The sequence below is a fragment of the Arachis hypogaea genome, chromosome 10 (assembly GCF_003086295.3).
Source record: "Arachis hypogaea cultivar Tifrunner chromosome 10, arahy.Tifrunner.gnm2.J5K5, whole genome shotgun sequence".
NCBI lineage: Eukaryota > Viridiplantae > Streptophyta > Magnoliopsida > Fabales > Fabaceae > Arachis > Arachis hypogaea.
The window spans coordinates 19,902,928-19,926,467 of record NC_092045.1 but is presented as its reverse complement, the minus strand read 5'-3'; the positions used below and the strand labels follow the sequence as shown (position 1 = coordinate 19,926,467).

The 23,540-nt window shown below is 34.8% G+C and overlaps 2 protein-coding genes and 1 non-coding gene across 3 annotated transcripts; all 3 read left to right on the top strand.

Annotated features, from left to right (window-relative positions):
• Positions 1–7,727: 7,727 nt before the first annotated feature.
• Positions 7,728–7,800, top strand: TRNAK-CUU (transfer RNA lysine (anticodon CUU)). Its single transcript has one exon. It is a non-coding gene; the product is annotated as a tRNA-Lys (tRNA).
• Positions 7,801–8,011: 211 nt separating this feature from the next.
• LOC112715340 (eukaryotic translation initiation factor 2 subunit alpha homolog) lies at positions 8,012–11,908 on the top strand. Its single transcript, XM_025767098.3, has 7 exons — positions 8,012–8,548; positions 9,825–9,881; positions 9,981–10,067; positions 10,173–10,319; positions 10,476–10,580; positions 11,300–11,398; positions 11,511–11,908. Exons 1-7 carry the CDS (start codon positions 8,174–8,176, stop codon positions 11,664–11,666), a joined length of 1,026 nt encoding a protein of 341 aa, XP_025622883.1. The 5' UTR covers positions 8,012–8,173; the 3' UTR covers positions 11,667–11,908.
• Positions 11,909–12,997: 1,089 nt separating this feature from the next.
• On the top strand, positions 12,998–18,979 carry LOC112715339 (probable methyltransferase PMT23). Its single transcript, XM_025767097.3, has 8 exons — positions 12,998–13,796; positions 14,266–14,415; positions 15,077–15,347; positions 15,585–15,698; positions 16,092–16,263; positions 16,681–16,935; positions 17,496–17,690; positions 18,505–18,979. The coding sequence occupies exons 1-8, from the start codon at positions 13,326–13,328 to the stop codon at positions 18,695–18,697; spliced, it is 1,821 nt and encodes a 606-aa protein (XP_025622882.1). The 5' UTR covers positions 12,998–13,325; the 3' UTR covers positions 18,698–18,979.
• Positions 18,980–23,540: the final 4,561 nt, after the last annotated feature.

Below are 23,540 nucleotides of genomic sequence, written 5' to 3'. Positions count from 1 at the left end.
CAACTCAATTCACTTATTAAACAAAACTAAAAGAGAATGGACAGAGTTTACCATGGTGGGGTGTCTCCCACCTAGCACTTTTAGTTTAAGTCCTTAAGTTGGACTTATGGGGAGCTCTTCTCAAGGTGGCTTGTGCTTGTACTCATCTTGGAACTTCCACCAATGCTTGAATCTCCAATAAGCTCCATTCTTCAATTTCAATATCTTCAAGCTTTGATGGAGTTCTCCACAAACCATGAGCTCCCAAATTTGATTTTCATTGTGCGATCCGGGATCCCATACTTTGTTTTGACACCCGTCCTTAGATTGATCGTCATTATTCCATCCGGGTGGTATGGCCTTGGAATTCTCAAAGAAACCTCCAAACAACTTCCTAGACCCATGCCATTTGGTTTCACACCAACCATTGCTCTTGAATTTTGAGCTTACAACCGTCATGAGCTTAGAATGATGTTTCCAACCACTACACAACTCTCTTATACTTTTGACTCCACAAAGAGCTCTAAGTTGACCATCATTTTCAATTAAACTATATTCAAGTGAGAAAGTAAAGCTTAGGGATAAGAATTTTACCCACTTGAATGTTGTTTTGGATGGTGACTTGGGGAGGGAGACCTCCCCACACTTAGACAATGCAAGGTCTACTTCTTTAGGCTCTTCTTTAGTTATTTCCACCTCTTCACAAGCTTCTTCAATTTCAACCTCATCCCCTTTGTTACGTGGCTTGGTGTTGTCTTCAAGAGCTTCATCTTGTTTAATGGGAGGTGATTCAACTTTGGATAGGAATTCATTGATGAATGAGTTCATCTCTTGATCAACCTCTTCATATTCTTCAATTTCAATATATACCATGCCATTTTCGTTATCCTTGGGAGGTTGTGCACACTCTTTTATAGTTTCAACTTCATGTCCAATGGGAGAGGATTCCATTGTAGAGAGGAATTCATCCATGATTGAATCCATCTCTTGATAAGCTTCTCCCAAGTCTTCAACTATGACTTGCCTTGGAGGTTGCGCACCCTCCTCAACATCAATATCAAGCTTCTTGGGAAAGTGCTCCATGATGCTACATTCCCATGGACTTTCAACATCCCCTAGATCTTCAACCACTTCTTCCTTTTCTTCAATGATCATAGGCTCCTCCAATTGTTCCAACACAAAATAGCATCCCTCATCCCCCACCGGAGTTTTCAATCTCTCCTTCATGCTTTGCTCTTCAATTGATTCTCCATATGTGGCTAGGGAAGCACCTTGAGTGTTCAAACATTTGTAGGCTAAAGTATGCACTACCTTGGTCAAGTTAGTCACAAACTCTAAGGTGTTCCTTTGCATATCCGCTTGTCCTTGAAGTAGCAAGGTAAGAGAATCATCTATTGGGGCTTGGGGTGAGTAGGAAGGTTCATTATTTTGGAGAGAGGATTCATGGTAGGAAAGTGGTTCCTCTTGATAAAATTGTGGAGATGATGTGTATTGAGGTGGTTCTTGGGAGTAATCTTGATAGGGTTGTGGTAGTTCTAAGGGTTCTCGCTCATAATGGTCATAAGAATATGGCATGGATGATTGGTCATATGGTGAATATGGATCATAGGAAGGTGCTTGGTATGGAAAGGCTTGTGAGAATGGTTGAGGTTCATGTTGAGGATGAGATTCATATGCATATGATGGTGATTGTTGAGTGTCACAAAAAGAGTCATCATAGCCGTTAAATTGACATGCATTAGGATGGGAGTTATACCTATAAGTATCCGGGGGTTGTTGCCAATAGGAGTGATCAATTCCTTGAGGCTCCTCCTATCTTGGAGTGTTCCATCCTTGGTACATGTTGCCATTAAAGTCCACATTTCCTACAACACAATTAGAACCAAACTCAAAGCCAAAGTGAGAGTTCATAATGAGAGAACAAAATAAAACTAACAAAAATTAAGAAGCAAACAAAAGGTAAACCTATTCACAATATTCACATATGTACAATAACCAATAACATAACACCATTGCAAATCCCCAGCAACGGCGCCATTTTGATGATTAGATTTTTGATGGTATAGAATTTCACTATTGAATTCTCGTTGCAAGTATAGTTTCTAAACCAACAATAATCCTTTCATACAAAAGATTGTTTGTCACAAATAACAAACCCCTAAAATTAATAACCGAAGTATTCAAACCTCGGGTCATTCTCCCTAGGAATTACAATAAAGTGTCTTGTTATTGGTTTGAGTTGTTTTGGGGTTTTGGATAAGAGACATGAAAGTAAATGGCAATGAAAATAAACTAACAACTATAAAAGGCTCTTGGCAAGGTATAAAAATTAGAAGTCCTATCCTAGTTATCCTTCTCAATTGTGATGAGAATTGTTCATTGCTACTACTTAGTTAACCCTTACTAAATAAAGGAAAGTCAAGTGGATGAATTGACTTGAGCCACAAGTCCTAGCCAACTCCCAAGGAAAGACTAGCTTTAGTGCACTCCAAACCAATTAGCAATCTCTCCAATTATCAATCAACAAAGGAATTAGATAACTCAAGTGTCACTAATTACTCTACCTAGGCCAAGAGGAACAAAATCTATACTATATCTAGAAGAGGCATTTCAACAAACACATAAAAGGCAATAAAAGTAAACAACATAAATTGCAAGAATTAAAGAGAGATCTAACTACAAAGGCAAGAGATCAACAATGGAAAAGCAAAGAAGAACAATTATTATGAATTACCTCTTATTGAATTGAAAGAAAATGGAAGGAACAATAGTAGATCTACAACAAAGTATAAGAACAACATAAAGGAAATTACAATAAAAGAATGGAAGAAGAATGAATGTAACAACAAGGAATTGAGATGTAGAAGTAGAAGAAAGCAAAGATTAAAACCTAGATCTAAGAACTAATCCTAATCCTAATCCTAATTCTAGAGAGAAGTGAGAGCTTCTCTCTCTAGAACTAATTCTAACTACTAAACTAAACTAATGGTAACTAACATGTGTTTCCCTCTTCACTCCTTGGGTTAAATAGCATCAGAAATGAGTTGGATTGGGCCCACAAGGCTTCTAAAATCGCTGGCCACGTTTTGCTTCAAGTGGACTAGGTGGCAGCAACGGCGCGTGCGCGTACTATGCGCGTGCGCGCCATCATACTTGTAGCAACTATGGCAAATCTTACATCGTTTCGAAACCCCGGATGTTAGCTTTCTAACCCAACTGGAACCGCATCATTTGGACCTATGTAGCTCAAGTTATGGTCGTTTAAGTGCGAAGAGGTCGGCTTGACAGCTTTCCGGTTCTTTCATTTCTTCATGAGTCCTCCAACTTTTCATGCTTCTTTCTTCATTCCCTTGATCCAATCTTTGCCTCCTAAACCTTAAATCACTTAACAAACATATCAAGGCATCTAATGGAATCAAGGTGAATTAGATTTAGCTATTTTAAGGCCTAAAAAGCATGTTTTCACTCTTAAGCACAATTAAAGGAGAAGTTATAAAACCATGCTATTTCAATGGATAAATGTGGGTAAAAGGTTATAAAATCCCCTAAAATCAATACAAGATAAACCGTCAAATTGGGGTTTGTCAGACACCAAACTTAAAAATTGACTCAAGACTCAAACAAGAAACAAAAATATTTTTGGTTTTTATGATTTTATTAATTTTTTTGGAATTTTTTTGAAAATTATTTTTAGAAAAACGAAAAAGAGGAAAAAATTTTTTGAAAGATTTTTGAAAACTTTTTGAAAAGAAAATTACCTAATCTGAGCAACAAGATGAACCGTCAGTTGTCCAAACTCAAACAATCCCCGGCAACGGCATCAAAAACTTGGTGCACGAAATTGTGATCATCAACAATGGCGCCAATAGACTTGGAGCTCTCAAACGTGAATCACACTTTGTCATAACTTCGCACAACTAACCAGCAAGTGCACTGGGTCGTCCAAGTAATACCTTACGTGAGTAAGGGTCGATCCCATGGAGATTGTCGGTATGAAGCAAGCTATGGTCATCTTGTAAATCTCAGTTAGGCGGATTCAAATGGTTATAATGGTTTTTGAATATAAAGATAAATAAAGCATAAAATAGAGATAGAAATACTTATGTAATTCATTGGTGGGAATTTCAGATAAGTGCATGAAGATGCTGTGTTCCTTCTGAATCTCTACTTTTCTACTGCTTTCATCTAATCATTCTTACTCCTTTCTATGGCAAGCTGTATGTAGGGCGTCATCGTTGTCAATGGCTACTTCCCATCATCTCAGTGAAAATGGTCCAAATACTCTGTCACAGCACGGCTAATCATCTGTCGGTTCTCGATCATGTCGAAATAGAATCCAGTGATTCTTTTACGTCTGTCACTACGCCCAACACTTGCGAGTTTGAAGCTCGTCACAGTCATTCAATCCCTGAATCCTACTCGGAATACCACAGACAAGGTTTAGACTTTTCGGATTCTCAAGAATGCTGCCAATGAATTCTAGCTTATACCACGAAGATTCTGATTAAGGAATCTAAGAGATATTCACTCTAGCTTTTGCTTGTAGAACGGAAGTGGTTGTCAGGTACGCATTCATAAGGACGGATGATGATGGGTATCACGGATCATCACATCCATCAGGTTGAAGTACGAGTAATATCTTAGAATAAGAATAAACTTGAATTGAATAGAAGAACGATAATAATTGCATTAATTCTCGAGGTACAGCAGGGCTCCACACCATAATCTATGGTGTGTAGAAACTCTACCGTTGAAAATACATAAGTGATAATGGTGTTCATTGGCTTCGGCCCCGGATAGGGAACCAGAATAACCAAGACGTGGTCAAAAGACCCTCAATACAATAGTAAAAAGTTCTATTTATACTAAACTAGTTACTAGGGTTTACAGAAATAAGTCTTAGTGCAGAAATCCACTTCCGAGGCCCACTTTGGTGTGTGCTTGGGCTGAGCTTGAGTTTTACATGTGCAGAGGCTTCTCTTGGGGTTAAACGCCAAGTTGTAACATGTTTTTGGCGTTTAACTCTGGTTTGTGATGTGTTTCTGGCGTTTTACTCCAGAATGCAGCATGGAACTGGCGTTGAACGCCAGTTTGCGTCATCTTAACTCAAATAAAGTGTGAACTATTATATATTGCTGGAAAGCCCTGAATGTCTACTTTCCAACGCAGTTGAGAGCACACTATTTGGAGTTTTTTAGCTCCAGAAAATCCATTTCAAGTGCAGGGAGGTCAGAATCCAACAGCATCAGCAGTCCTTTGTCAGCCTCCTATCAGATTTTTGCTCAGGTCCCTCAATTTCAGCCAAAAAATACTTGAAATCACAGAAAAACACACAAACTCATAGTAAAGTCTAGAAATGTAAATTTTGCATAAAAACTAATAAAAAACATCCCTAAAAGTAGCTAGATCCTACTAAAAACTACCTAAAAACAATGCCAAAAAGCGTATAAATTATCCGCTCATCAACAGTTCAGGCTGATGTAGAAGAAATTGTGCTTAGATTATGATTGATAAAAGAAGAAAATATGAAATTATAACTGACTGAATATGAATCTAAGTTCAATGAATTATTTATTTATATTTCATTTAGGTTAGATTGAATTGTTTTAAAAAATTTGTTCGTCCTTGAGCCACTGTGCTTGTTATTTATGGGATCAAAATTTTGTAGTCTTATTTTTTCTTGATTTTATCTATAGGTCTCATTGGTTATGTTTGGTGGCTCTGAAAAGTATGTCTTTGCTTTGTATGTTGCAGCAGTAAAAGCTAATTCAGCCAAAAAAATCGAGTTTGAGAGTTTTCAGTTTATTAAGGCAATTAAGAATAGTACTATAGTTTTTCAGTTTATAAGTGGCTTGTATGTGAAGAAAAATATTTTAAGATTTATATTAGACTATAATTTTAATTTAGAATGTTTATTTATAATTATTTATTATTTTATTATAACACAATTTTTACAGTTGAATTATAGTTAAATTGGTTAGACCAGTAAATTAATGAACTAATGATTAAAGCGGTTTAATGATCGGTCTGATTTTTAAAACCTTGATAACCTTAAACCCTAAATCCTACACTCTAAATCCTAAACCCTAAACGTGAGAACAATTAGATTGAGGAACGCATCTAAAAAATTACTTTTAAGGTATTAGTTCACAAAATATAATTTATTATAAATAAAGTGATTAGTGATAATTAAAATGTCTTTAATAGAAAAAAATTGAATAGTGATCATGTTTTTATATAGCTCGTAAATTTATATATTTTTTGAAAAATAAAAAATTTAGGGATTGAGATATTACCTTAAAACTCAATATAAATAAAGCATATAATAAGATTGAATAGAACTATTTAAGGAAGGTAATGCAAAATTAAGATTATGCCATAGATGTATTAACTGGTTAAAAGAAAGATAAACTATTAAAACTATATTCGAATTATTTTGACGTTGATAAAATATTTTTAAATTTTGTTATTGATAAAAATATCCTTAAATTATTTAAAGAACGATAAAAGTGTCCAACATTAAATATGTATTCTTAAAAAATACTTTAGAGATTAAATTTTAATGTAATTTTCAAACATGATTAAAAAATAAGATATTTTTATTTTTATAATTTGGTGATTTTTCGTTAAGTATATATATATATTGTGATTTTTTTGTCAACAACTAATAATATTTTTAAAAAATAAAAAAATCTAAATGTCAAATTTTTATCCGATTTTTTGTATGTATTTTTTAATAGTTATCTAATTATTTTTATAAAATTTTAATCAAATGTATATATATGCAGTTTGTTAAATACAAAAAACGTTTACTGCTTATATAAAAAAATTATTTTTTTTATATTTTTGTTATATTTTTAAATAATTTAATAATATTTTTGTCGATAATAAAATTAAAAAATATTTTTGTGAGTATCAAATAATTCCAACGTATTTTTGGTGGTATATCCATAAAAGAATGTGTAATTATTGAATCTTATTTTATTGTTGTGGTACGACAATCTCAATTTACAGACGATTGTGTTCTGTATTGCATGGCTAACAATCAAGCATGCCAAATATTAATGCAAATCTTCAAGGCAGGGACGAATGCTTTGATATTGTTATGGGACAAGTATCCTATTAGAATTTGAAAATTTAGGAGTAGTATATAAATAATAATATTATATTTGTCTTCTATTATGTTGTTAAATTTGATTTCAGTATATTAAATTATTATAAAAATTATTTATTAAATTTGACTCCACTAATAATATATAATATCTTTGTGTTAAAAATATCTCAAATTAAAATTTAATTTTCACAGTTTTAGAAGTTATCTAATTTGTTTTTATTATTTAAGAAAAAGTTATTTAGTAATTATTAATAAATTTAAGTATAATTAAATAATTTTATTAAAAATATTATTTAACATTTGTTAAATGTGATAATATACTTACTTATCAATGTTGTTCCTTTTTACTTTTGGGTTCCCCATTTTGCATTTGTACTGATGTCCTAAGTTTGGATCTACTTGTATTCATTTACTCTTTTAATGAAAATATATATCTTTAGTTAAAGAAAAGGAGAGACAGTAACAAAAAAATATAATCTCCATATCTTATTTAGTAGTACTATGAAATAAGGCATCAAAATTGAATGAAGGAAATAATTTTCTTTTTCCACTCATAGAGTAGTTAAATTTTACTAAGAGTTGAAAGAAAAATAATTGTATATATATATATATATCTAAATTTTCAAAATAACCAGCCCGTCTAGCTCAGTCGGTAGAGCGCAAGGCTCTTAACCTTGTGGTCGTGGGTTCGAGCCCCACGGTCGGCGTTTTTTTATAATTTTTCATTTCCTTCATTTCCATGGCAGAGACAAGGCGAACGTGCCTCCTTTGCATGTTTTCTTTAGGTGGCCCAAATGCGCTTCTTAAAAGCGTTTAAATATTTTTGTTTGGTCAACATAATGGGCCTATAACGGGCTTACTAGATGGATCACCGAATGGTTCGAAGCCCAAGTACTTACATCAGACGCCACCACTATCCCCCTTTCTCTATATCCAGTGCGAACTTGATTTTTCTGCTCCTTTTTCACTCTCTAACGCTCGACTCTCGCAAAAACCCTCACCACTCTTTCTCTCGCCCTCCATTTCTGAAACCCCAAGCGACTGAGCGAGAGCGAGTAACAGCATCCGAACCAAGCAGGTATGGGTCCGAACCTAGAGTGCCGTATGTACGAGGCGAAGTACCCGGAGGTGGACATGGCGGTGATGATTCAGGTGAAGAACATCGCCGACATGGGCGCGTACGTTTCACTCCTCGAGTACAACAACATCGAGGGAATGATCCTCTTCTCTGAGCTCTCCCGGCGCCGGATTCGGAGCGTCAGCAGCCTCATCAAGGTCGGTCGCATCGAACCCGTTATGGTGCTTCGTGTCGATAAGGACAAGGGTTACATCGACCTTAGCAAGCGCCGTGTTTCTGAAGAGGATATTCAGGCCTGTGAGGAGAGGTATAATAAGAGCAAGCTTGTTCACTCTATCATGCGCCACGTTGCTGAGACCCTAAACATTGATTTGGAGGTAATTTACTTGCTGTTTCCAGCTCAGTTGTAATTTTGCTTTGTATGCGAGTGATTTGAGTATGCTTGTTTTTTGGTTGTTTTATTGGAACTGTGTTGATTGGCGTTGTTGTAAGAGATAGTTGCTTGTTTGGGTGTCTCTTTCTTGGTTAAAGAGGACCAATCAGTGTGATTGTCTAATTTCTCTTGGTGAAAGTAGAAATGTAGAATTACAAGGAAATGATCATTTTTTATGGCATAAAATAGATGTTCAAGAATGTGTTCATTGTCCACGTGTAGAGACTAAGGGAGGAAATGAAGGGAAATTGGTTGATAGGAATAGGATTTGTTTTGAGTTATGGACTGTATTGGAATTGTTACCATAATTAGGAAGGCGTTGGTAAAAGTGGCATATGATGTTCATTTCTTTCTTGCGCTTTGAAAGCCTAATTGGCTTTACTCATGCTGGTAGTATTGGGTAGGTCGTCGACTCTGTTCAATTTGCCTTTTTCGTATTTTTCTAATGTTCTGGTTTGTGTTTGTTCGGACCTCGCTTGTGCTATTCACGGTTCACATGTTGATTCGTGGGAACCTGACCTTTACTCAAACACACCGGAGCTTATTTTCAAGTGATTTGTTGTAGTTCTAACTTAAAAATGCTTTGTTTATATGCTTAATCATATTGCTTCTGTTCAAGTATGGTGCAAGTATGTTTGATTATACTACTGTCCACGTTAGATCACAGGCTTATTTGTTGTTTTTGCTTTGATTTTTACTCCCTTGTAACTTGTAGTTCTTGCATTATCCGATCTTATAGGACACTTGCAATTTGCAAACATGTCTTTTGATAAAGAAATAAGGGTTATTAGCTTGAACTTCATAAGAAAATTTTCATGAGAAATTACCACTGACTGAAATTTCCTTTGTTGATATAAAACACTATTCATCCTCTTATTGACCTATTATGTTTCTGTCATTATCATAGTCTTCTTTTCTGTAGGCATGTTTTTCTACCTTTCTAAACATGTCTGTCCACTTAATATGTCTTGATATTTAGAGAAAGGGATCTTTGGGAAACTCTTGTTTTTGTGTTACTGAATAGAACTCTATACATAGCAATTTATAATGGCGAAGAATGGTATAACTGTGCTATATAACTAATACAGCTGTATGCTGTGGAAATCATATCATAATAACAATAATAATAATAAATTATGAATATCTGATTAAACACTTTATTTACTGGTCTTACCATTGCAGTTTTGTTTATTGAACTAAATGCAAGTGGCTTTATGCAGGAGCTGTATGTTCACATTGGATGGCCTTTATACCGCAAATATGGTCATGCTTTTGAGGTAAAGTTCCTTTTCTTTCAGAAAAGAAAATATTTTCCTAACAGTTCTCTGAAGATGCTCTGAAAAGTTTATTGACTATATACACCTTTTTGTATGCAGGCATTCAAGATAATTGTGACGGATCCTGATTCAGTGCTAAATGCCCTCACCCGTGAAATCAAGGAAGCTGGCCCTGATGGGCAAGAGGTAAATATTTGTTATAATAGAATAGAACTATAGACTACCTGCCACGTAAATCACACTGATGAATAAAGTTTTTTTTTTTCTTTTTTTTTTTGCCGTCTCCCATAGGTGACAAAGGTTGTTCCAGCTGTCACAGAAGAAGTGAAGGATTCTCTAGTAAAGAATATTAGAAGACGAATGACTCCCCAGCCCCTGAAAATTAGGGCAGATATTGAAATGAAATGTTTTCAATTTGATGGTGTTCTTCACATCAAGGTCTTAGCCTTTTCTCTTGGCCCTGATTTGCATAAAAAGTTCCCTTTTTCTTTTCAACATCTAGTCATATAGTTTTCATATAACGTGCTATCAAGTAATTTCTGGTTGCCTATTTCCTAAAGTATTCTGAGGCATGGTAATTTATCTAATATGCAGGAGGCCATGAGGAAGGCTGAAGCTGCTGGAAATGATGACTGCCCTGTAAAAATTAAACTTGTTGCGCCCCCACTTTATGTGCTTACCACTCAGACTCTCGACAAGGTTAGTGCAACGTTGACAGAAAGTTTGATATGTTAATTGGCTTTTGACCTGAATTCAGTTAGTGCCTACTAGTGTATGGCTTTGTTTTTTTTTCCTTTTCTTTTTTTTTTTTATTGTGGGTGTTTTGGCACTACAACTCAGTAAGTATAGTTTTTCCACATGTATCAATCATCATTACCACATAATCCTTTCAACTGCATAGAGACAGCTGCTGTCATTAATGGACTCGATCTAGAATATTTTCCTTATTCAGTTCAAAGTTTTTTGAAATTTGTTGCTTTGTTATGTATTCGTTTTAAAGGTTGGAAAATTGTTCATATGACAAGAAAAAAAAGGGAAAGGGGGGGGGGGGGGGGGGCTAAGGCAGAGTTTATGAGTGCAAGAGGGAATTAATTGAAAACATCTTGCATTTACTGAATTTATATGGTGTTCGCTATGGTAAATCCTGTTACCTGCAAAATTAGGATGGAATTGTTTATACAGGAATAACTGTTCTTTCCTACATATCCTTGGAATTAATTAATGAACCTAAAGTGGAAACTAGAGAAAAGTCTGATACAAGCAATTCATATTCCATTCATGTCTCCTGTTTGGGAACTCTGATAACTTAGCTGCTGTTGTAATTTATTAGCCATATTATATTATAGTACACGATACACTATATCATATCATATATGGTCCAATTGAAAGTGATGCTCATTTTGTAATAAACTTAACAGGAGCAAGGGATACAAGTCCTCAATAATGCCATTACTTCTTGCACCGAGTCAATAGAGAAACACAAGGGTAAACTTGTGGTGAAGGAGGCACCTAGAGCGGTGAGTGTCACTCCTCTATATTTATCATCTACATTTGTTTACAACTGTACATATTCTGTCCTCTGATTTCTGTCTATGGAAACTTGAGATTTGACGCTGCATTTTTATGCAGGTGAGCGAACGCGATGATAAATTGCTTGCTGAGCACATGGCAAAACTACGACAAGATAATGAAGAAGTCAGCGGCGACGAGGACAGCGAAGAGGAAGAGGACACAGGAATGGGTGACGTCGATCTGGATAACAACGGCACCGGAATCACAGAGTGACACCAGACTGAAGGTAGAGTGTAAGGCATAGATAGCAAAAGATGGCTTTACTAATTTTTGTCTTTGATTTGATTCTTTTCAAACTGTTTTTATATGCGGTTGTATCATACAAACATGAAATACTATATGTTGAGAGGTTTTGTAATTTGCTATATTACTATGGAGTCTCCGCAAAAGGGTGTTCAACCCAAACTACGGTGTTTTACAGTTACATTAGAAAGTCCATCATCTCTCTTTTAAGACGTTTCTATGCTAATTTCAGTTAATGTTGGCCACCGGTGCTCTCATTGCAAAGCCCACGATTAGATGCACTCGCTTATGATCCACTTGTTTCAAGTTATTTTTAAAATAATGGTTTGCTTTTTGAAGCCCTTTTTGCAAAATTCTTGTATACACATTTTGTTGGAAAATGAATCTTTTCAATTTTTTTTCTCTTAATTGATTTGTCAAATATGTTCTTTCATCATTTAATATTTTTTCATCCATTTTTTCTTGTTTGACTTAGTCTGTAGTTAGAAATTATACTTGGTAAAATAATTGAAAAACAAATTGATAAGATCTATTCTCTGTTTTGTTGTACAATATTCTAGCGTGCGAAGTGCATTGATGGGAAAAAATTATCCCCTCTATGCAAAATTTTACGCGGGTCTTTACTCTTTATGGAGAGCTTATGCGAACTGTATGAGTTTGGTTGTAATAAAATGAATACGTGTGGATGAAATTAACAAAATAAAAAATGACTAAGACTAGATGATTTTTCTTTTAGGTGAATATGAGAGTTGATGATTTGAGTTGTTATTTGTAGAAAGGGAAAAAAAACAGAGAAAAGAAACATTGGCTCATTAAAAAAATTGTTTTTTAATCTGTCCTTGTTGTTAACAAGAACAATTTAGAAGTTGTTAATTCCACCCCTTTATTTCAATTTACGTAGAAAAGGAAAATTAGCTAAGGCAATGTTTTATAAGCTTCAACACAAACAGAATAAGCTATCATATAAAAAATAAAATTTTGATCTAAATCATATCTAACAATGAGTTAAAATTGATTATATGCCGACATAGGATGACAATGTAAATTTCCGAAACCCAGGGTCCATGGATGTGACATTTTAGTATTTTACTATCATGTCCATGGTTGATTGTGACAGAAAACACTAAAACCTGTCATTGTCGGTGAGATGCATGACCTAAAAAATAACTTTCAAGTTTGAAGCATTATAATATGCCGTCATATTGGCAGAAAATGTACAATAGAATCTGTCAAATGCATATTCTAATCTGTCACTACTCTGCAAAATCACGATCTTCTTCTTTCTGTTCTATTCTGCCCCTCTCAAGTTACAACACCAACATAATGTTACTATTATTATTACACTACCTTCCTCGTCATGCAATATCACTCTTCTTTGATCCGTACCCTCAGATTCAACGCTTTATTAGCTCCACCTAAGGATTAAATTTAAAATCAAAGCACAAAGATGCTGGTATGTCATTTTCACCGACTCTCTTTCCACAAGTCTTCATTAGATTCAAGGATTTGAGTTCACACACAAAAAAAAAAAAAAAAAAAACAAAAAAAGAGAAAAAGCTACGTTCTCACAAAAGCCAAATCTTGTTCTCTTCCTAACATCACAAGAATTAGTTGTTTGGATCATCGAAAATGGCGATTCAAGTTGAGGGAGGAATCTTGAAAGAGAGGAAATACCCTTTGGTTTTCGTGATATTGTTGTTGCTCATTAGTGCCGTGGTTCTTCTCTTAACCAACACTGCTTCCACCTTGAATCCAACGAGTTTCTACCCTGATGCCGAAAACCCTCAGCCACTCTCAGAATCAATCACAGAAGAACAAGAGAAGCCGCCCGAAGAACAAAGAATATTGCCTCAGAAAAAGGAGGAGGATGATTTCCGTGACGATTTTGTGGATTCGATTATTCATTGGGAAGTTTGTAAGGGTGGGATTGGGGTGGATTACATGCCATGTTTGGATAACATGAAGGCCATTAAGGCTCTAAGGTCAAGGAGGCACATGGAGCATAGAGAAAGGCACTGTCCTAAATCTAAATTGCACTGTTTGCTGCCACTTCCCAAAGGGTATCGGGTCCCCGTTCCGTGGCCTAAGAGCAGGGACATGGTGAGATTGATACTTTTTGGTAAGAAAAGACATTATGATTCTTAGTGGTTGATTTGACTCTGATTTTGCTGTCTGCATAGAAAATGTTAAAGACTGTTTCATTCTCTTGATATTATCGGTTTTGTTTTTCTTCAAAACCAAAGATGATTTTGTACAACAATTGAAAATTGTTTGTAACTTTAATTTGACAAGTTGATTATTTCTAAAATGGTGAGGTTGATACTTTGAGCAAGAATTTGTGGTTCTTAGTGATTGGCTGATTGCTTGAATGTGATTCTGGTATCTGTATAGAATCCATTTGATTTTTGCAATGATAAAGACTCTTTCTTGATTATGGTCTAAGATTGTGCTTTGCATTATACAGAGTTTCAGAAATTTGACACCATAGTGCTACTTGCCCACTTCCATTTCGGTTTACATTTTCATAAATCCATTGATGAAATTTACTTCTGGTTCTGGTTTTTTTCAGATTTGGTATTATAATGTCCCTCGTACAAAGCTTATTGAATACAAGAAGGAGCAGAATTGGGTGGTGAAGTCTGACAATTATCTCGTCTTTCCCGGAGGTGGTACTCAATTCAAAGATGGAGTTGATCATTATGTTGAGTACATAGAGAAGGTATACCATAGTACTAAATTATCATCTCTTTTTTTTTCCCTCCTCCCTGTTGGACTTTTCTTCTAGAAATAGAGGAATAAACAAAGATTTGAGAGGAGAAGGATATAGGGACCATGATGGAAGATTTTCTTTTGATTTACTTGCACACAGTTGCTTTTGAGAATGAGCCTGTTAGCATAGTAATGGTGTAGTCTAATCCAAGAATCAGAAAATTGAAACTAGGCCACCATAAGATGCGAAATAAAAGGGCAGCTCGGTGCACAAGCATCCCGTATTAATACGGGTCTAAGGAAGCGCTGCACCCAAAAGGTGTAATGTAGGTAGCCAAACTTGATAATGACATCAGTCTCTAAATCTACGGCTTGAACATGTGACCTTGAGGTCAAACGGAGACAACTCAACTGTTTTATTCAATTTATCCACTAATAAGTGTCAAATTGGCAAGATTGGTACATCAAAAAATCAATGCATTCGGAAATAATTGATATACGAATTTGTCAATTTGACACTTGCCAGTCAATGGAGGTTGTATATGGCTAATAATAATCTGATATTGTCTACAGGGCAAGAAGCTCTGAGCTTAAATAATTAGTACCACGCACATGTTCTTGTGATATTAGTATATAGTATTGATTTTGTTAATGTCTCTTTTTTGTGGCAGACATTACCAGCAATTCAGTGGGGCAAGAATATCAGGGTGGTTCTTGATGTTGGTTGCGGCGTTGCTAGCTTTGGTGGCTATCTTCTGGACAAAAATGTTCTTACCATGTCATTCGCACCAAAGGATGAACATGAAGCACAAATACAGTTTGCTTTGGAGCGAGGTATTCCAGCAACCCTGTCTGTCATTGGGACACAGAAGCTGACATTCGCTGATAATGGATTCGATTTGATCCATTGCGCACGATGCAGGGTTCACTGGGATGCAGATGGTACTTCTACCTACTTTTCTTCTTCTATAATTATCTTCCATGTTTCATCTGCTAGGCCGTGTTTGGTAAACGTCTCAAGACAGAAAATTCAGAGACATCGATACAATGGAGATTGAAATTGCTTTGGTTTTCCTCTAAATAAGTCTCGTGTTTGTGTATTTCTATGTTGAGACAATTTCCAAACTAGGCTAAAATTTGATAAAACTGTGTATTCACAAACCTTGCTCATGCCTTCAGGTGGGAAGCCATTATTCGAGCTCAATCGGATTCTTAGACCAGGTGGTTTCTTCGCCTGGTCTGCAACACCTGTTTATCGTGATGATAATGAAAGAGATAAGAAAGTGTGGAAGGGTTAGTCTTTGACTTCACACCTTTCTGTATGCTTCTGTTTTTTGTCATTTTATCTCCTTTTTCTCCATGCCTAGAAAGTAGACTATATTGACAATTATCTCATTTAAATAGGCTAATAAATATTACCACCTTCATTTCAAATTATGGCAATTTGGGTAAAAGGTGGTATATTGAAAAATCAACATATCACCTTACTCAAATGAACAGATATTTTGAAACAAATCGAGTATTATTCGGAGATTCAAGTTTTAATCTTCCGAGCACCTATGTTTTAAGAAATAAAGCATTTTTTTTCTTTTCAAACATGGCATTTTGATTTCATGAAGAATGTTAGAAAACATGCAAAATATTCTTCTAAGAATGGATATTGTTATCCCTTTTTTATTTCTGCAGCCATGGTGAGAGTTACAAAAGCAATGTGCTGGACTGTCGTGGCTAAGACCGTTGATTCAAATGGAATTGGTCTTGTTATTTACCAGAAACCTAACTCATCTTCCTGCTACGACAACCGAAAAGAGAACGATCCTCCAATCTGCAAAAATATGGATACCAAAGATAAACCATGGTAGTTAGCTATATCACCTTTTGGCTTATATATCTTTGACATCTATATCTCTACAAAATTTTGGTTTCTGATAACAACATGACAGAAAGAAATGTACAAACATCATTGCAGCTTTGATATTTTTCTTTTCATGAATTTTGTATAAATATAAATAATTAGACTTATGCGTCGGGTTTCTCCCCGAATCCTGTATAATGCAAGATGCTTGTGCATTGGGCTGCCTTATGCTTAAGCAATTAGACTCTCTTATATGTGTACAACATGTGGTCGAACTTTTAGTATAATAATATCTTGGCATCTATAATCTACTATTCAAAAAAGTTCCATAGAAATTGCTAATGCATGATCGACACTGATTTTAGCTTTATACTTTTATTTCTATCTATTGCTAATTTTTCTTTGCACAATTATGCTTAGGTATGCCTTACTCAGTCCCTGCATTACCCCTCTTCCAGTTGATAGTAATGGCAACATACAGAGCTGGCCCATGCCTTGGCCTCAGAGGCTTACCGCTAAGCCTCCTAGCTTATTCACCGTACCGGATGCCCGCGAGACGTACTATAACGACAGCAAACACTGGTCTAAACTAGTTCCAGAAGTTTACATGAATAGCCTTTCTCTAAACTGGTCAAGTGTCAGAAACATTATGGACATGAATGCTGGTTATGCAGGGTAAATATATAATATAAATTTCTTAGAGATTAGTTAGTTTTCTTGCCCTTTTTCCCTTTAGATTATTGAGTTTAATTTCTATCCATGGTAAATCCAAAAGTTTTACGCGAGTAAAGGTCTATTCTGGTTTAAATTGTGCCCGTGTTCAAATAAGTTCTTGAGATTTAAAAAATATAATTTGGTCTCTGAAGTTATCTTCTGGAATTCACTTTTGTCACAGAAGGACCAAAGTGAATCACAAAGTATGATTTTAGCGACCAAATGACGTTGAAATCTCAAGAATCAATTTAAAACATTCACACAATTTCGAGGACTCAGAATGAACCTTTACTTAGTTTTGAGTTAATATCTAATCAAATCCTGTTATGAAGAAATCACTTTCTGTTAACTTGACAATACATACATACTTTAATTGGAAGTTAGTGTAAACCCTTTTTTTCTTTTTTGAAAGTGCACATACCAATTAAACTCTAGATTATTAACTAAACTTGGATTTCATTATGAATTATGATACTTGATCACTTTTGCCTGAGAACTGATACGAGATTATTTATTTTCAGATTTGCAACAGCACTAATTGATCTACCAGTTTGGGTGATGAATGTAGTACCAATAGATATGGCAGATACTCTGGGCATTATAAATGACAAAGGGTTGATAGGAATGTATCATGATTGGTGCGAGTCCTTTAACACCTACCCTCGCACCTATGATCTTCTTCATTCTAGTTTTCTACTAGAAGCTCTTCAGAAACGGTATGCGTATGTTATTCTAAAGAGTTTAATTTTGATACCATTAATTTTTTTTTAATCAAATTCATTCTTTCAACTTACCATTCAAGTATATTAAAGATATATTTCAATATATTAAATTTTGTTTTATTCTTTTTATATAGAGAGTAAAAATAATTTTTTTCAGCCAATATTTGTCATTTTCCTCGCTAAGATAACAATTCAAATCATTAATCTGTACTTGTCAACTACTTTATTTATTGATTATTGGTTAAAAAAATAATTCCTTGGCAAAACCTAAAAAGGAATAAGTAGATAACGTCAATATATCAAAAACTTAAACTCACTTATTCCGTGAGTTTCGTTAATTGGTTCTACTAAGCAAAAGCATGTGCTTTTAAAGAAGATGGTTTTATAATTTTGTCATTTTTAGCTATGTTTTGGGACTTCAATAAAGTTAAGAAACCAACATGGTTCAGCCAACAGATATTGGGCCAGCCAAAATGCCCAATAAAACAAAAACAAAACACATTGTTTGATTTACCTCTGACCAAAAAAAAAATCTGACCAAAAAAAAGGAAATTACTTTTTTACTTTCGTTTCGCCTATATCCACCAGCCACTTACCACCACTATTGGCCACCCTACTGCCGCCGGTGGTGGTCATCCTAAATTTTATTCTCTAAATTAGTTTTATTTGTTTCTTATTTTTTTACTTGATTTTTGGATATTTTTATTTTTCTTAGTTTTAGATTTTTTTAATAATAAATTATTAGCTACTTTATTGGTTGAAAAGGATTGGTTCTCAATACTTTCTCTTATAACTTTTTATTTGTTAGATGTGACATTATGGACGTGGTTGTGGAGATAGATCGCATATTGCGGCCAGAAGGGTACCTTGTGGTTCAAGACTCCATGGAAGTGATTAGAAAGCTTGGTCCAATCTTGCGTTCACTTCATTGGTCTGTCAAGTTGTATAGAAATCAGTTTCTTGTTGCCAAGAAGAATTTTTGGCGTCCGCAGCTTTCATAATAATCATCTTTCTTCTTTTATTATACAATCTTGTTATATGAATTCACTTTTGATATAGGAAACCAAACAAAAGAGAAAAGGGAAGTAGGGGACGTGGGAAAAAAAATTGTGAAGTCTACAACTATTATTGTAGACGCTAAAAGTGAACACACATGGTAATATTTTTTCTTTAAATTATATTATAATGTTACAGATTGTATGATCAAAAAGTTACAGATCGAATTTTTCTGGGCATGAGAAAGAAAGTTAGGAATTTTAGATATGATGTTCATGTTTAGAACCTATAATGTGCCCAAATTATTGCCATGATTTAGAGTCATAAATTTTATATATGTGTATACATTGACATTATAAAATATAAATCAAATTCATTTCTTAAGTTTGTATGATAAATCAAGTAACTACCCAAAGGGGATGCTCTGAAAAGAAAAATGTTTTCCGATGAAATATAATGATTTAACAATGAATATGTGATATATGAAGAAAATTTATATTTTGGTCAAATTTGATTTACTTATGTTTCAGCAAATAATAAAATAAACTTTAATTACATGCTAAATCGCAATTTAACTATTTATTCAAACTTAGTTCACTCATTTTCGGTCACATAAAACTAAATTTGATCATATATTACTACAAACTTTTTACTTATCACGTTCTTATTCCTCAACCATACTATTTCAGTATTTCATCAAAAAACTTTTTTGCTCCACTCCCCTTCAGTATCCACCATAGGATTGAATCCTATTCAATCTAAAAAAGAAATTGGATCAGATATAAGATGTTTAGAGAAGTATTTGTGTATTCAATCCTCTGCATGTAAGAATTTTGGGTTCTTTTCTTTTTTAACATGGTTTATTTGAATGTGTTTCTTACTTTCATGGTCCATAATTTTTATCTGCTTTTGATGAGATTATTGAGTAAGCTTACACATATATATTCTGCTATCCAACTTATGTAAACCAATAAAAACAAGGGAGTTTTACTGTTTAATACTTTGATGCTCATTTTTTGCTGTTTTTTTTAGTCTTGCAATATATGATAAACTTGTCAAAAATCGGTTTTGAATTTTACTAACCGGTTAATAATCAGTTTTATCATATGAAACCAATTTGGTTAATTAACCAATACTATATTTTTGGTTAACCAAAAAACTGGTTTGGTTTTTGGATTAACCAAACCATGAATACCCCTAGTTGTTCTCTGTTGTGAGTTTCATGCTATTTGGAGAGGGCTTGTTATGGCTTGGGATTGCAAGTGCAAAGATATGTGAAACTGATAATCTTGATGCGTTTCTTCTTGTTTTGCGAGGCACAACCAGCATGATTAGGAATGACTCTGATCTGCTTGACAAAATCAAAGAGATACTCCAGCGCAATTGGACAGCTACTTTAGTGCTCATCCAGCGAACAACAAGTAGAGCGGTTGATTTAATGGCTAAGACTACTGTTTTAAACAAGCAGGTGTATCTAGAGTGGTTACTGCCTCCTGATAACTTAGACATTATTATTAGAGAGGAGTACTACTCTTTTTCTTAGGTCTTTTTTCTTTGTGTTATGTTCAGTCACCAAAAAAACCATGAATACCCCTAATTGGAATGTTTGATAACTAGATTTGTTGTTTTAATTCTATGTTATTCATTATATGTTTAGTTATTTTATTTTTTATTATTTAAAAAATATTGTTTAATAATATTCTAGAAGAAAACAAATCTAGAAAGAGTGAAAAAACGAAATATTTATTAGATTATCATAATTAGGGAACAAAATTAGAAAAATATCAAAGAAGATTAGAAAAAAAATCAATGTAATTTATTATGATATTATTCCATAATGAGTGTACTCTTAGTATACTGTTGGTCTATATATTGGTAAGAACTTTGTAATCACATATGAGAAATATGAATAATAAAAAATAATATTTTTCTAAATAATTCTCCGTTTCTTTCCTAAACTCTTTGTACTATGATAACATGGTATCAGAGTAGAGTTAGGTTCTAGGGATTGAAAATTCTGACGAATTCACAATACAAATTGCAAATATGTCATGCAATAGTTTTGGCATGCGATCATCACAAACCAATTCTGACAACTAAGCCCTCTCGGTAAACGGATATAATTATCCATTATGGGCAACTCTGATGGAAAAAGTAATTAGTGAAAGAAGAAAGAAGAAACACACAAAAAAACTGCTTTAAGATTGTGCGTTACCCAGATTGGTGGAAAAACAATCCCAAGTCATTAAGAAATCAGAGTAAGGGAGCCATCATTGTAAGCATCCCAGAGGTCACCAGCACCGATGGTGAGGCTAGAAGAGAGGAAGCAAGTCACGATGGCAAGGCAGCAGCGGCAATAAGGGCAAGGACTACTGAACTCCTTGGCTGCTCAACGCAGACCACGACTCAATATAAAGGGGAGACCTAGAATCAGAATCCAATTAAAAAGATAAATGAATAATTTTCGATTGTGGAGCTACCGATACTATGACTCATGACCTTCATGATTTTAACAGTTTGAATGTACCCTCAAAAGCCCATATTGAAATAGCTAGTGGAGAATTAATTGATGTTAAAAGAGGAGGCTCCATTATTTTTTCAAAAAAATTGAAATTAAAAAATTACCTCTATGTCCCTACACTATCATCAAAATTATTGTCTGTTAGCCAAGTAACAAAGGAACTAAATTGTGTGGTACTCATGTACTCTACCTTGTGTCTTTTACAGGACATTCTTACGAAGGAGATCATTGGGCGTGGTACTGAGCGAGAAGGCCTTTACTCGTTGATGAAGTAGCACACCAGGGTCATGCCATGCTTGCTCACGGAACTATTACTAGGCAACTTTGGTTATGGCACAGGCGTCCCGGACATCCTTCATTTGGGTACCTCAAGTTACTATTTCCTAGTCTTTTTACAAGTAGTACTGAACCCCTCAAATATGAAACTTGTATTCATTCAAAAAATCAAAGAGTTTCTTTTCCTCCGACCAACACTAGAATCAATTCTATTTTTTTTCTAATACACTCAGATGTGTGGGATCAAGCTCCTATTTTCCATAATGATTTTTAATATTTTGTGTTATTTGTGGATGATTTCTCTCGCATGACTTGGGTATATTTTTTAAAACACAAATCTGAAGTACCTGATAAGTTCTTTGCTTTCTACTAAATGATTCAAACTCAATTCAACAAGAAAATCCAAGTACTTCGCTCAGATAATGGTGGAGAATTTATAAACCAATCAATGCGCAATTTTTTTAATGAAAAATGGTCTTATTCATTAAACTTCCTGCCCAAATACACCCTAACAAAATGGTGTGGCTGAGCAGCAAAATCGTAAGTTACTTAAGATGACTCGAGCCATGCTTTTTGATGCATAAGTTCCAAAATTTTTTTGGCCTGAAGCTATAACGACCTCTACCTTCTTACTAAATTGCCTACCTACCCATGTTCTCCACCACAAAACACCCTTACAAGTCTTGGCTACTCAAACTGCAATCCCGCCTATTCTAACCTTACCACCTCGAGTATTTGGATGTTTCGTCTTTGTCCATATTCCCAAAGCCAATAGAACCAAACTTGATCCTTGTGCAGAAAAATATGTTTTCGTTGGGTATGCTACACACCAAAAGGGGTATAGGTGCTACAATCCAATCACTCGTTGTATTCATGTGACCATGGATTGTGATTTTTTAGAATCCAAATTTTACTTCAGCTGCCAATATGGCATTCAGGGGGAGAACAATAATGAACCACCAAGTTGGCTAAATAACCTTTGTTGCCCAGAAACTGTTCAAACAGAGCAAGTAGATAGAGCCACCGAGCATATACTTCACTCAACGTAGAAAATAACTTGATACATACAACCAGTGAGAGTCCTTTTGAGAATGTCAGACAAGAGGTAAGTAATTGTCAATCTGATAATTTACTCCCTGTTTTTAATTAGACCACTAACAATAATAGTATACCACTGGAACATGAAGAACCAGAGCCCAATACATTTATTCTTCCTCCAAGAAGAAATAGAGGGATGCCTCCTGATCGATACTCACCAGAACATGTTTCCCGTAACTCACGATACTCGATAAGAGTGGCTAGAGAAGGAATAGCAGATGTTGCAAAGGTTTTTTTCGCCAGACTCTTAACAGAAGATATTCCAAGAACTGTCTGAGAAGCCAATGAGAAAGCTGAATGGCTATAAGCCATGAATACAGAAATGGAAGCTCTAGAGAAGAACGAAACTTGGGAAACGTGTATCCTACCGACAGGAAAAAAGTCAGTCGGGTGCAAATGGGTTTTCACTATTAAACACAAGGCAGATGCACTATTGAACGGTACAAGACAAGGTTGGTGGCCAAAGGTTATACACAGACCTATGGTATCGACTATACTGAAACTTTTTCACCAGTTATAAAGATTAATACTATCAGGGTGTTGTTTTCAATAGCAGCAAATGAAGATTGGCCACTCCATCAATTTGATGTCAAGAATGCTTTCTTGCATGGAGAGTTGAAAGAAGAAGTGTACATGGAAGCTCCTCCACGTTTCTCAACAGGATTTAGAAAATATGAAGTTTGCCGATTAAAGAAGGCTCTTTATGGAATTAAACAATCTCCACGTGCCTGGTTTGGAAGATTTACAGATGTCATGAAAAGGTATGGGTACAAGCAAAGTAACTCTGATCATACCCTTTTTTTGTAAAAACGGGAAGATTTAATCACTTGCCTAATAATATATATGGATGATATGATCATAACGGGAAATGATGCTGAAAAAATTGAAAAGTTGAGAAGGAACCTATTTACAGACTTCGAAATGAAGGATTTGGGAAGACTAAAATATTTCTT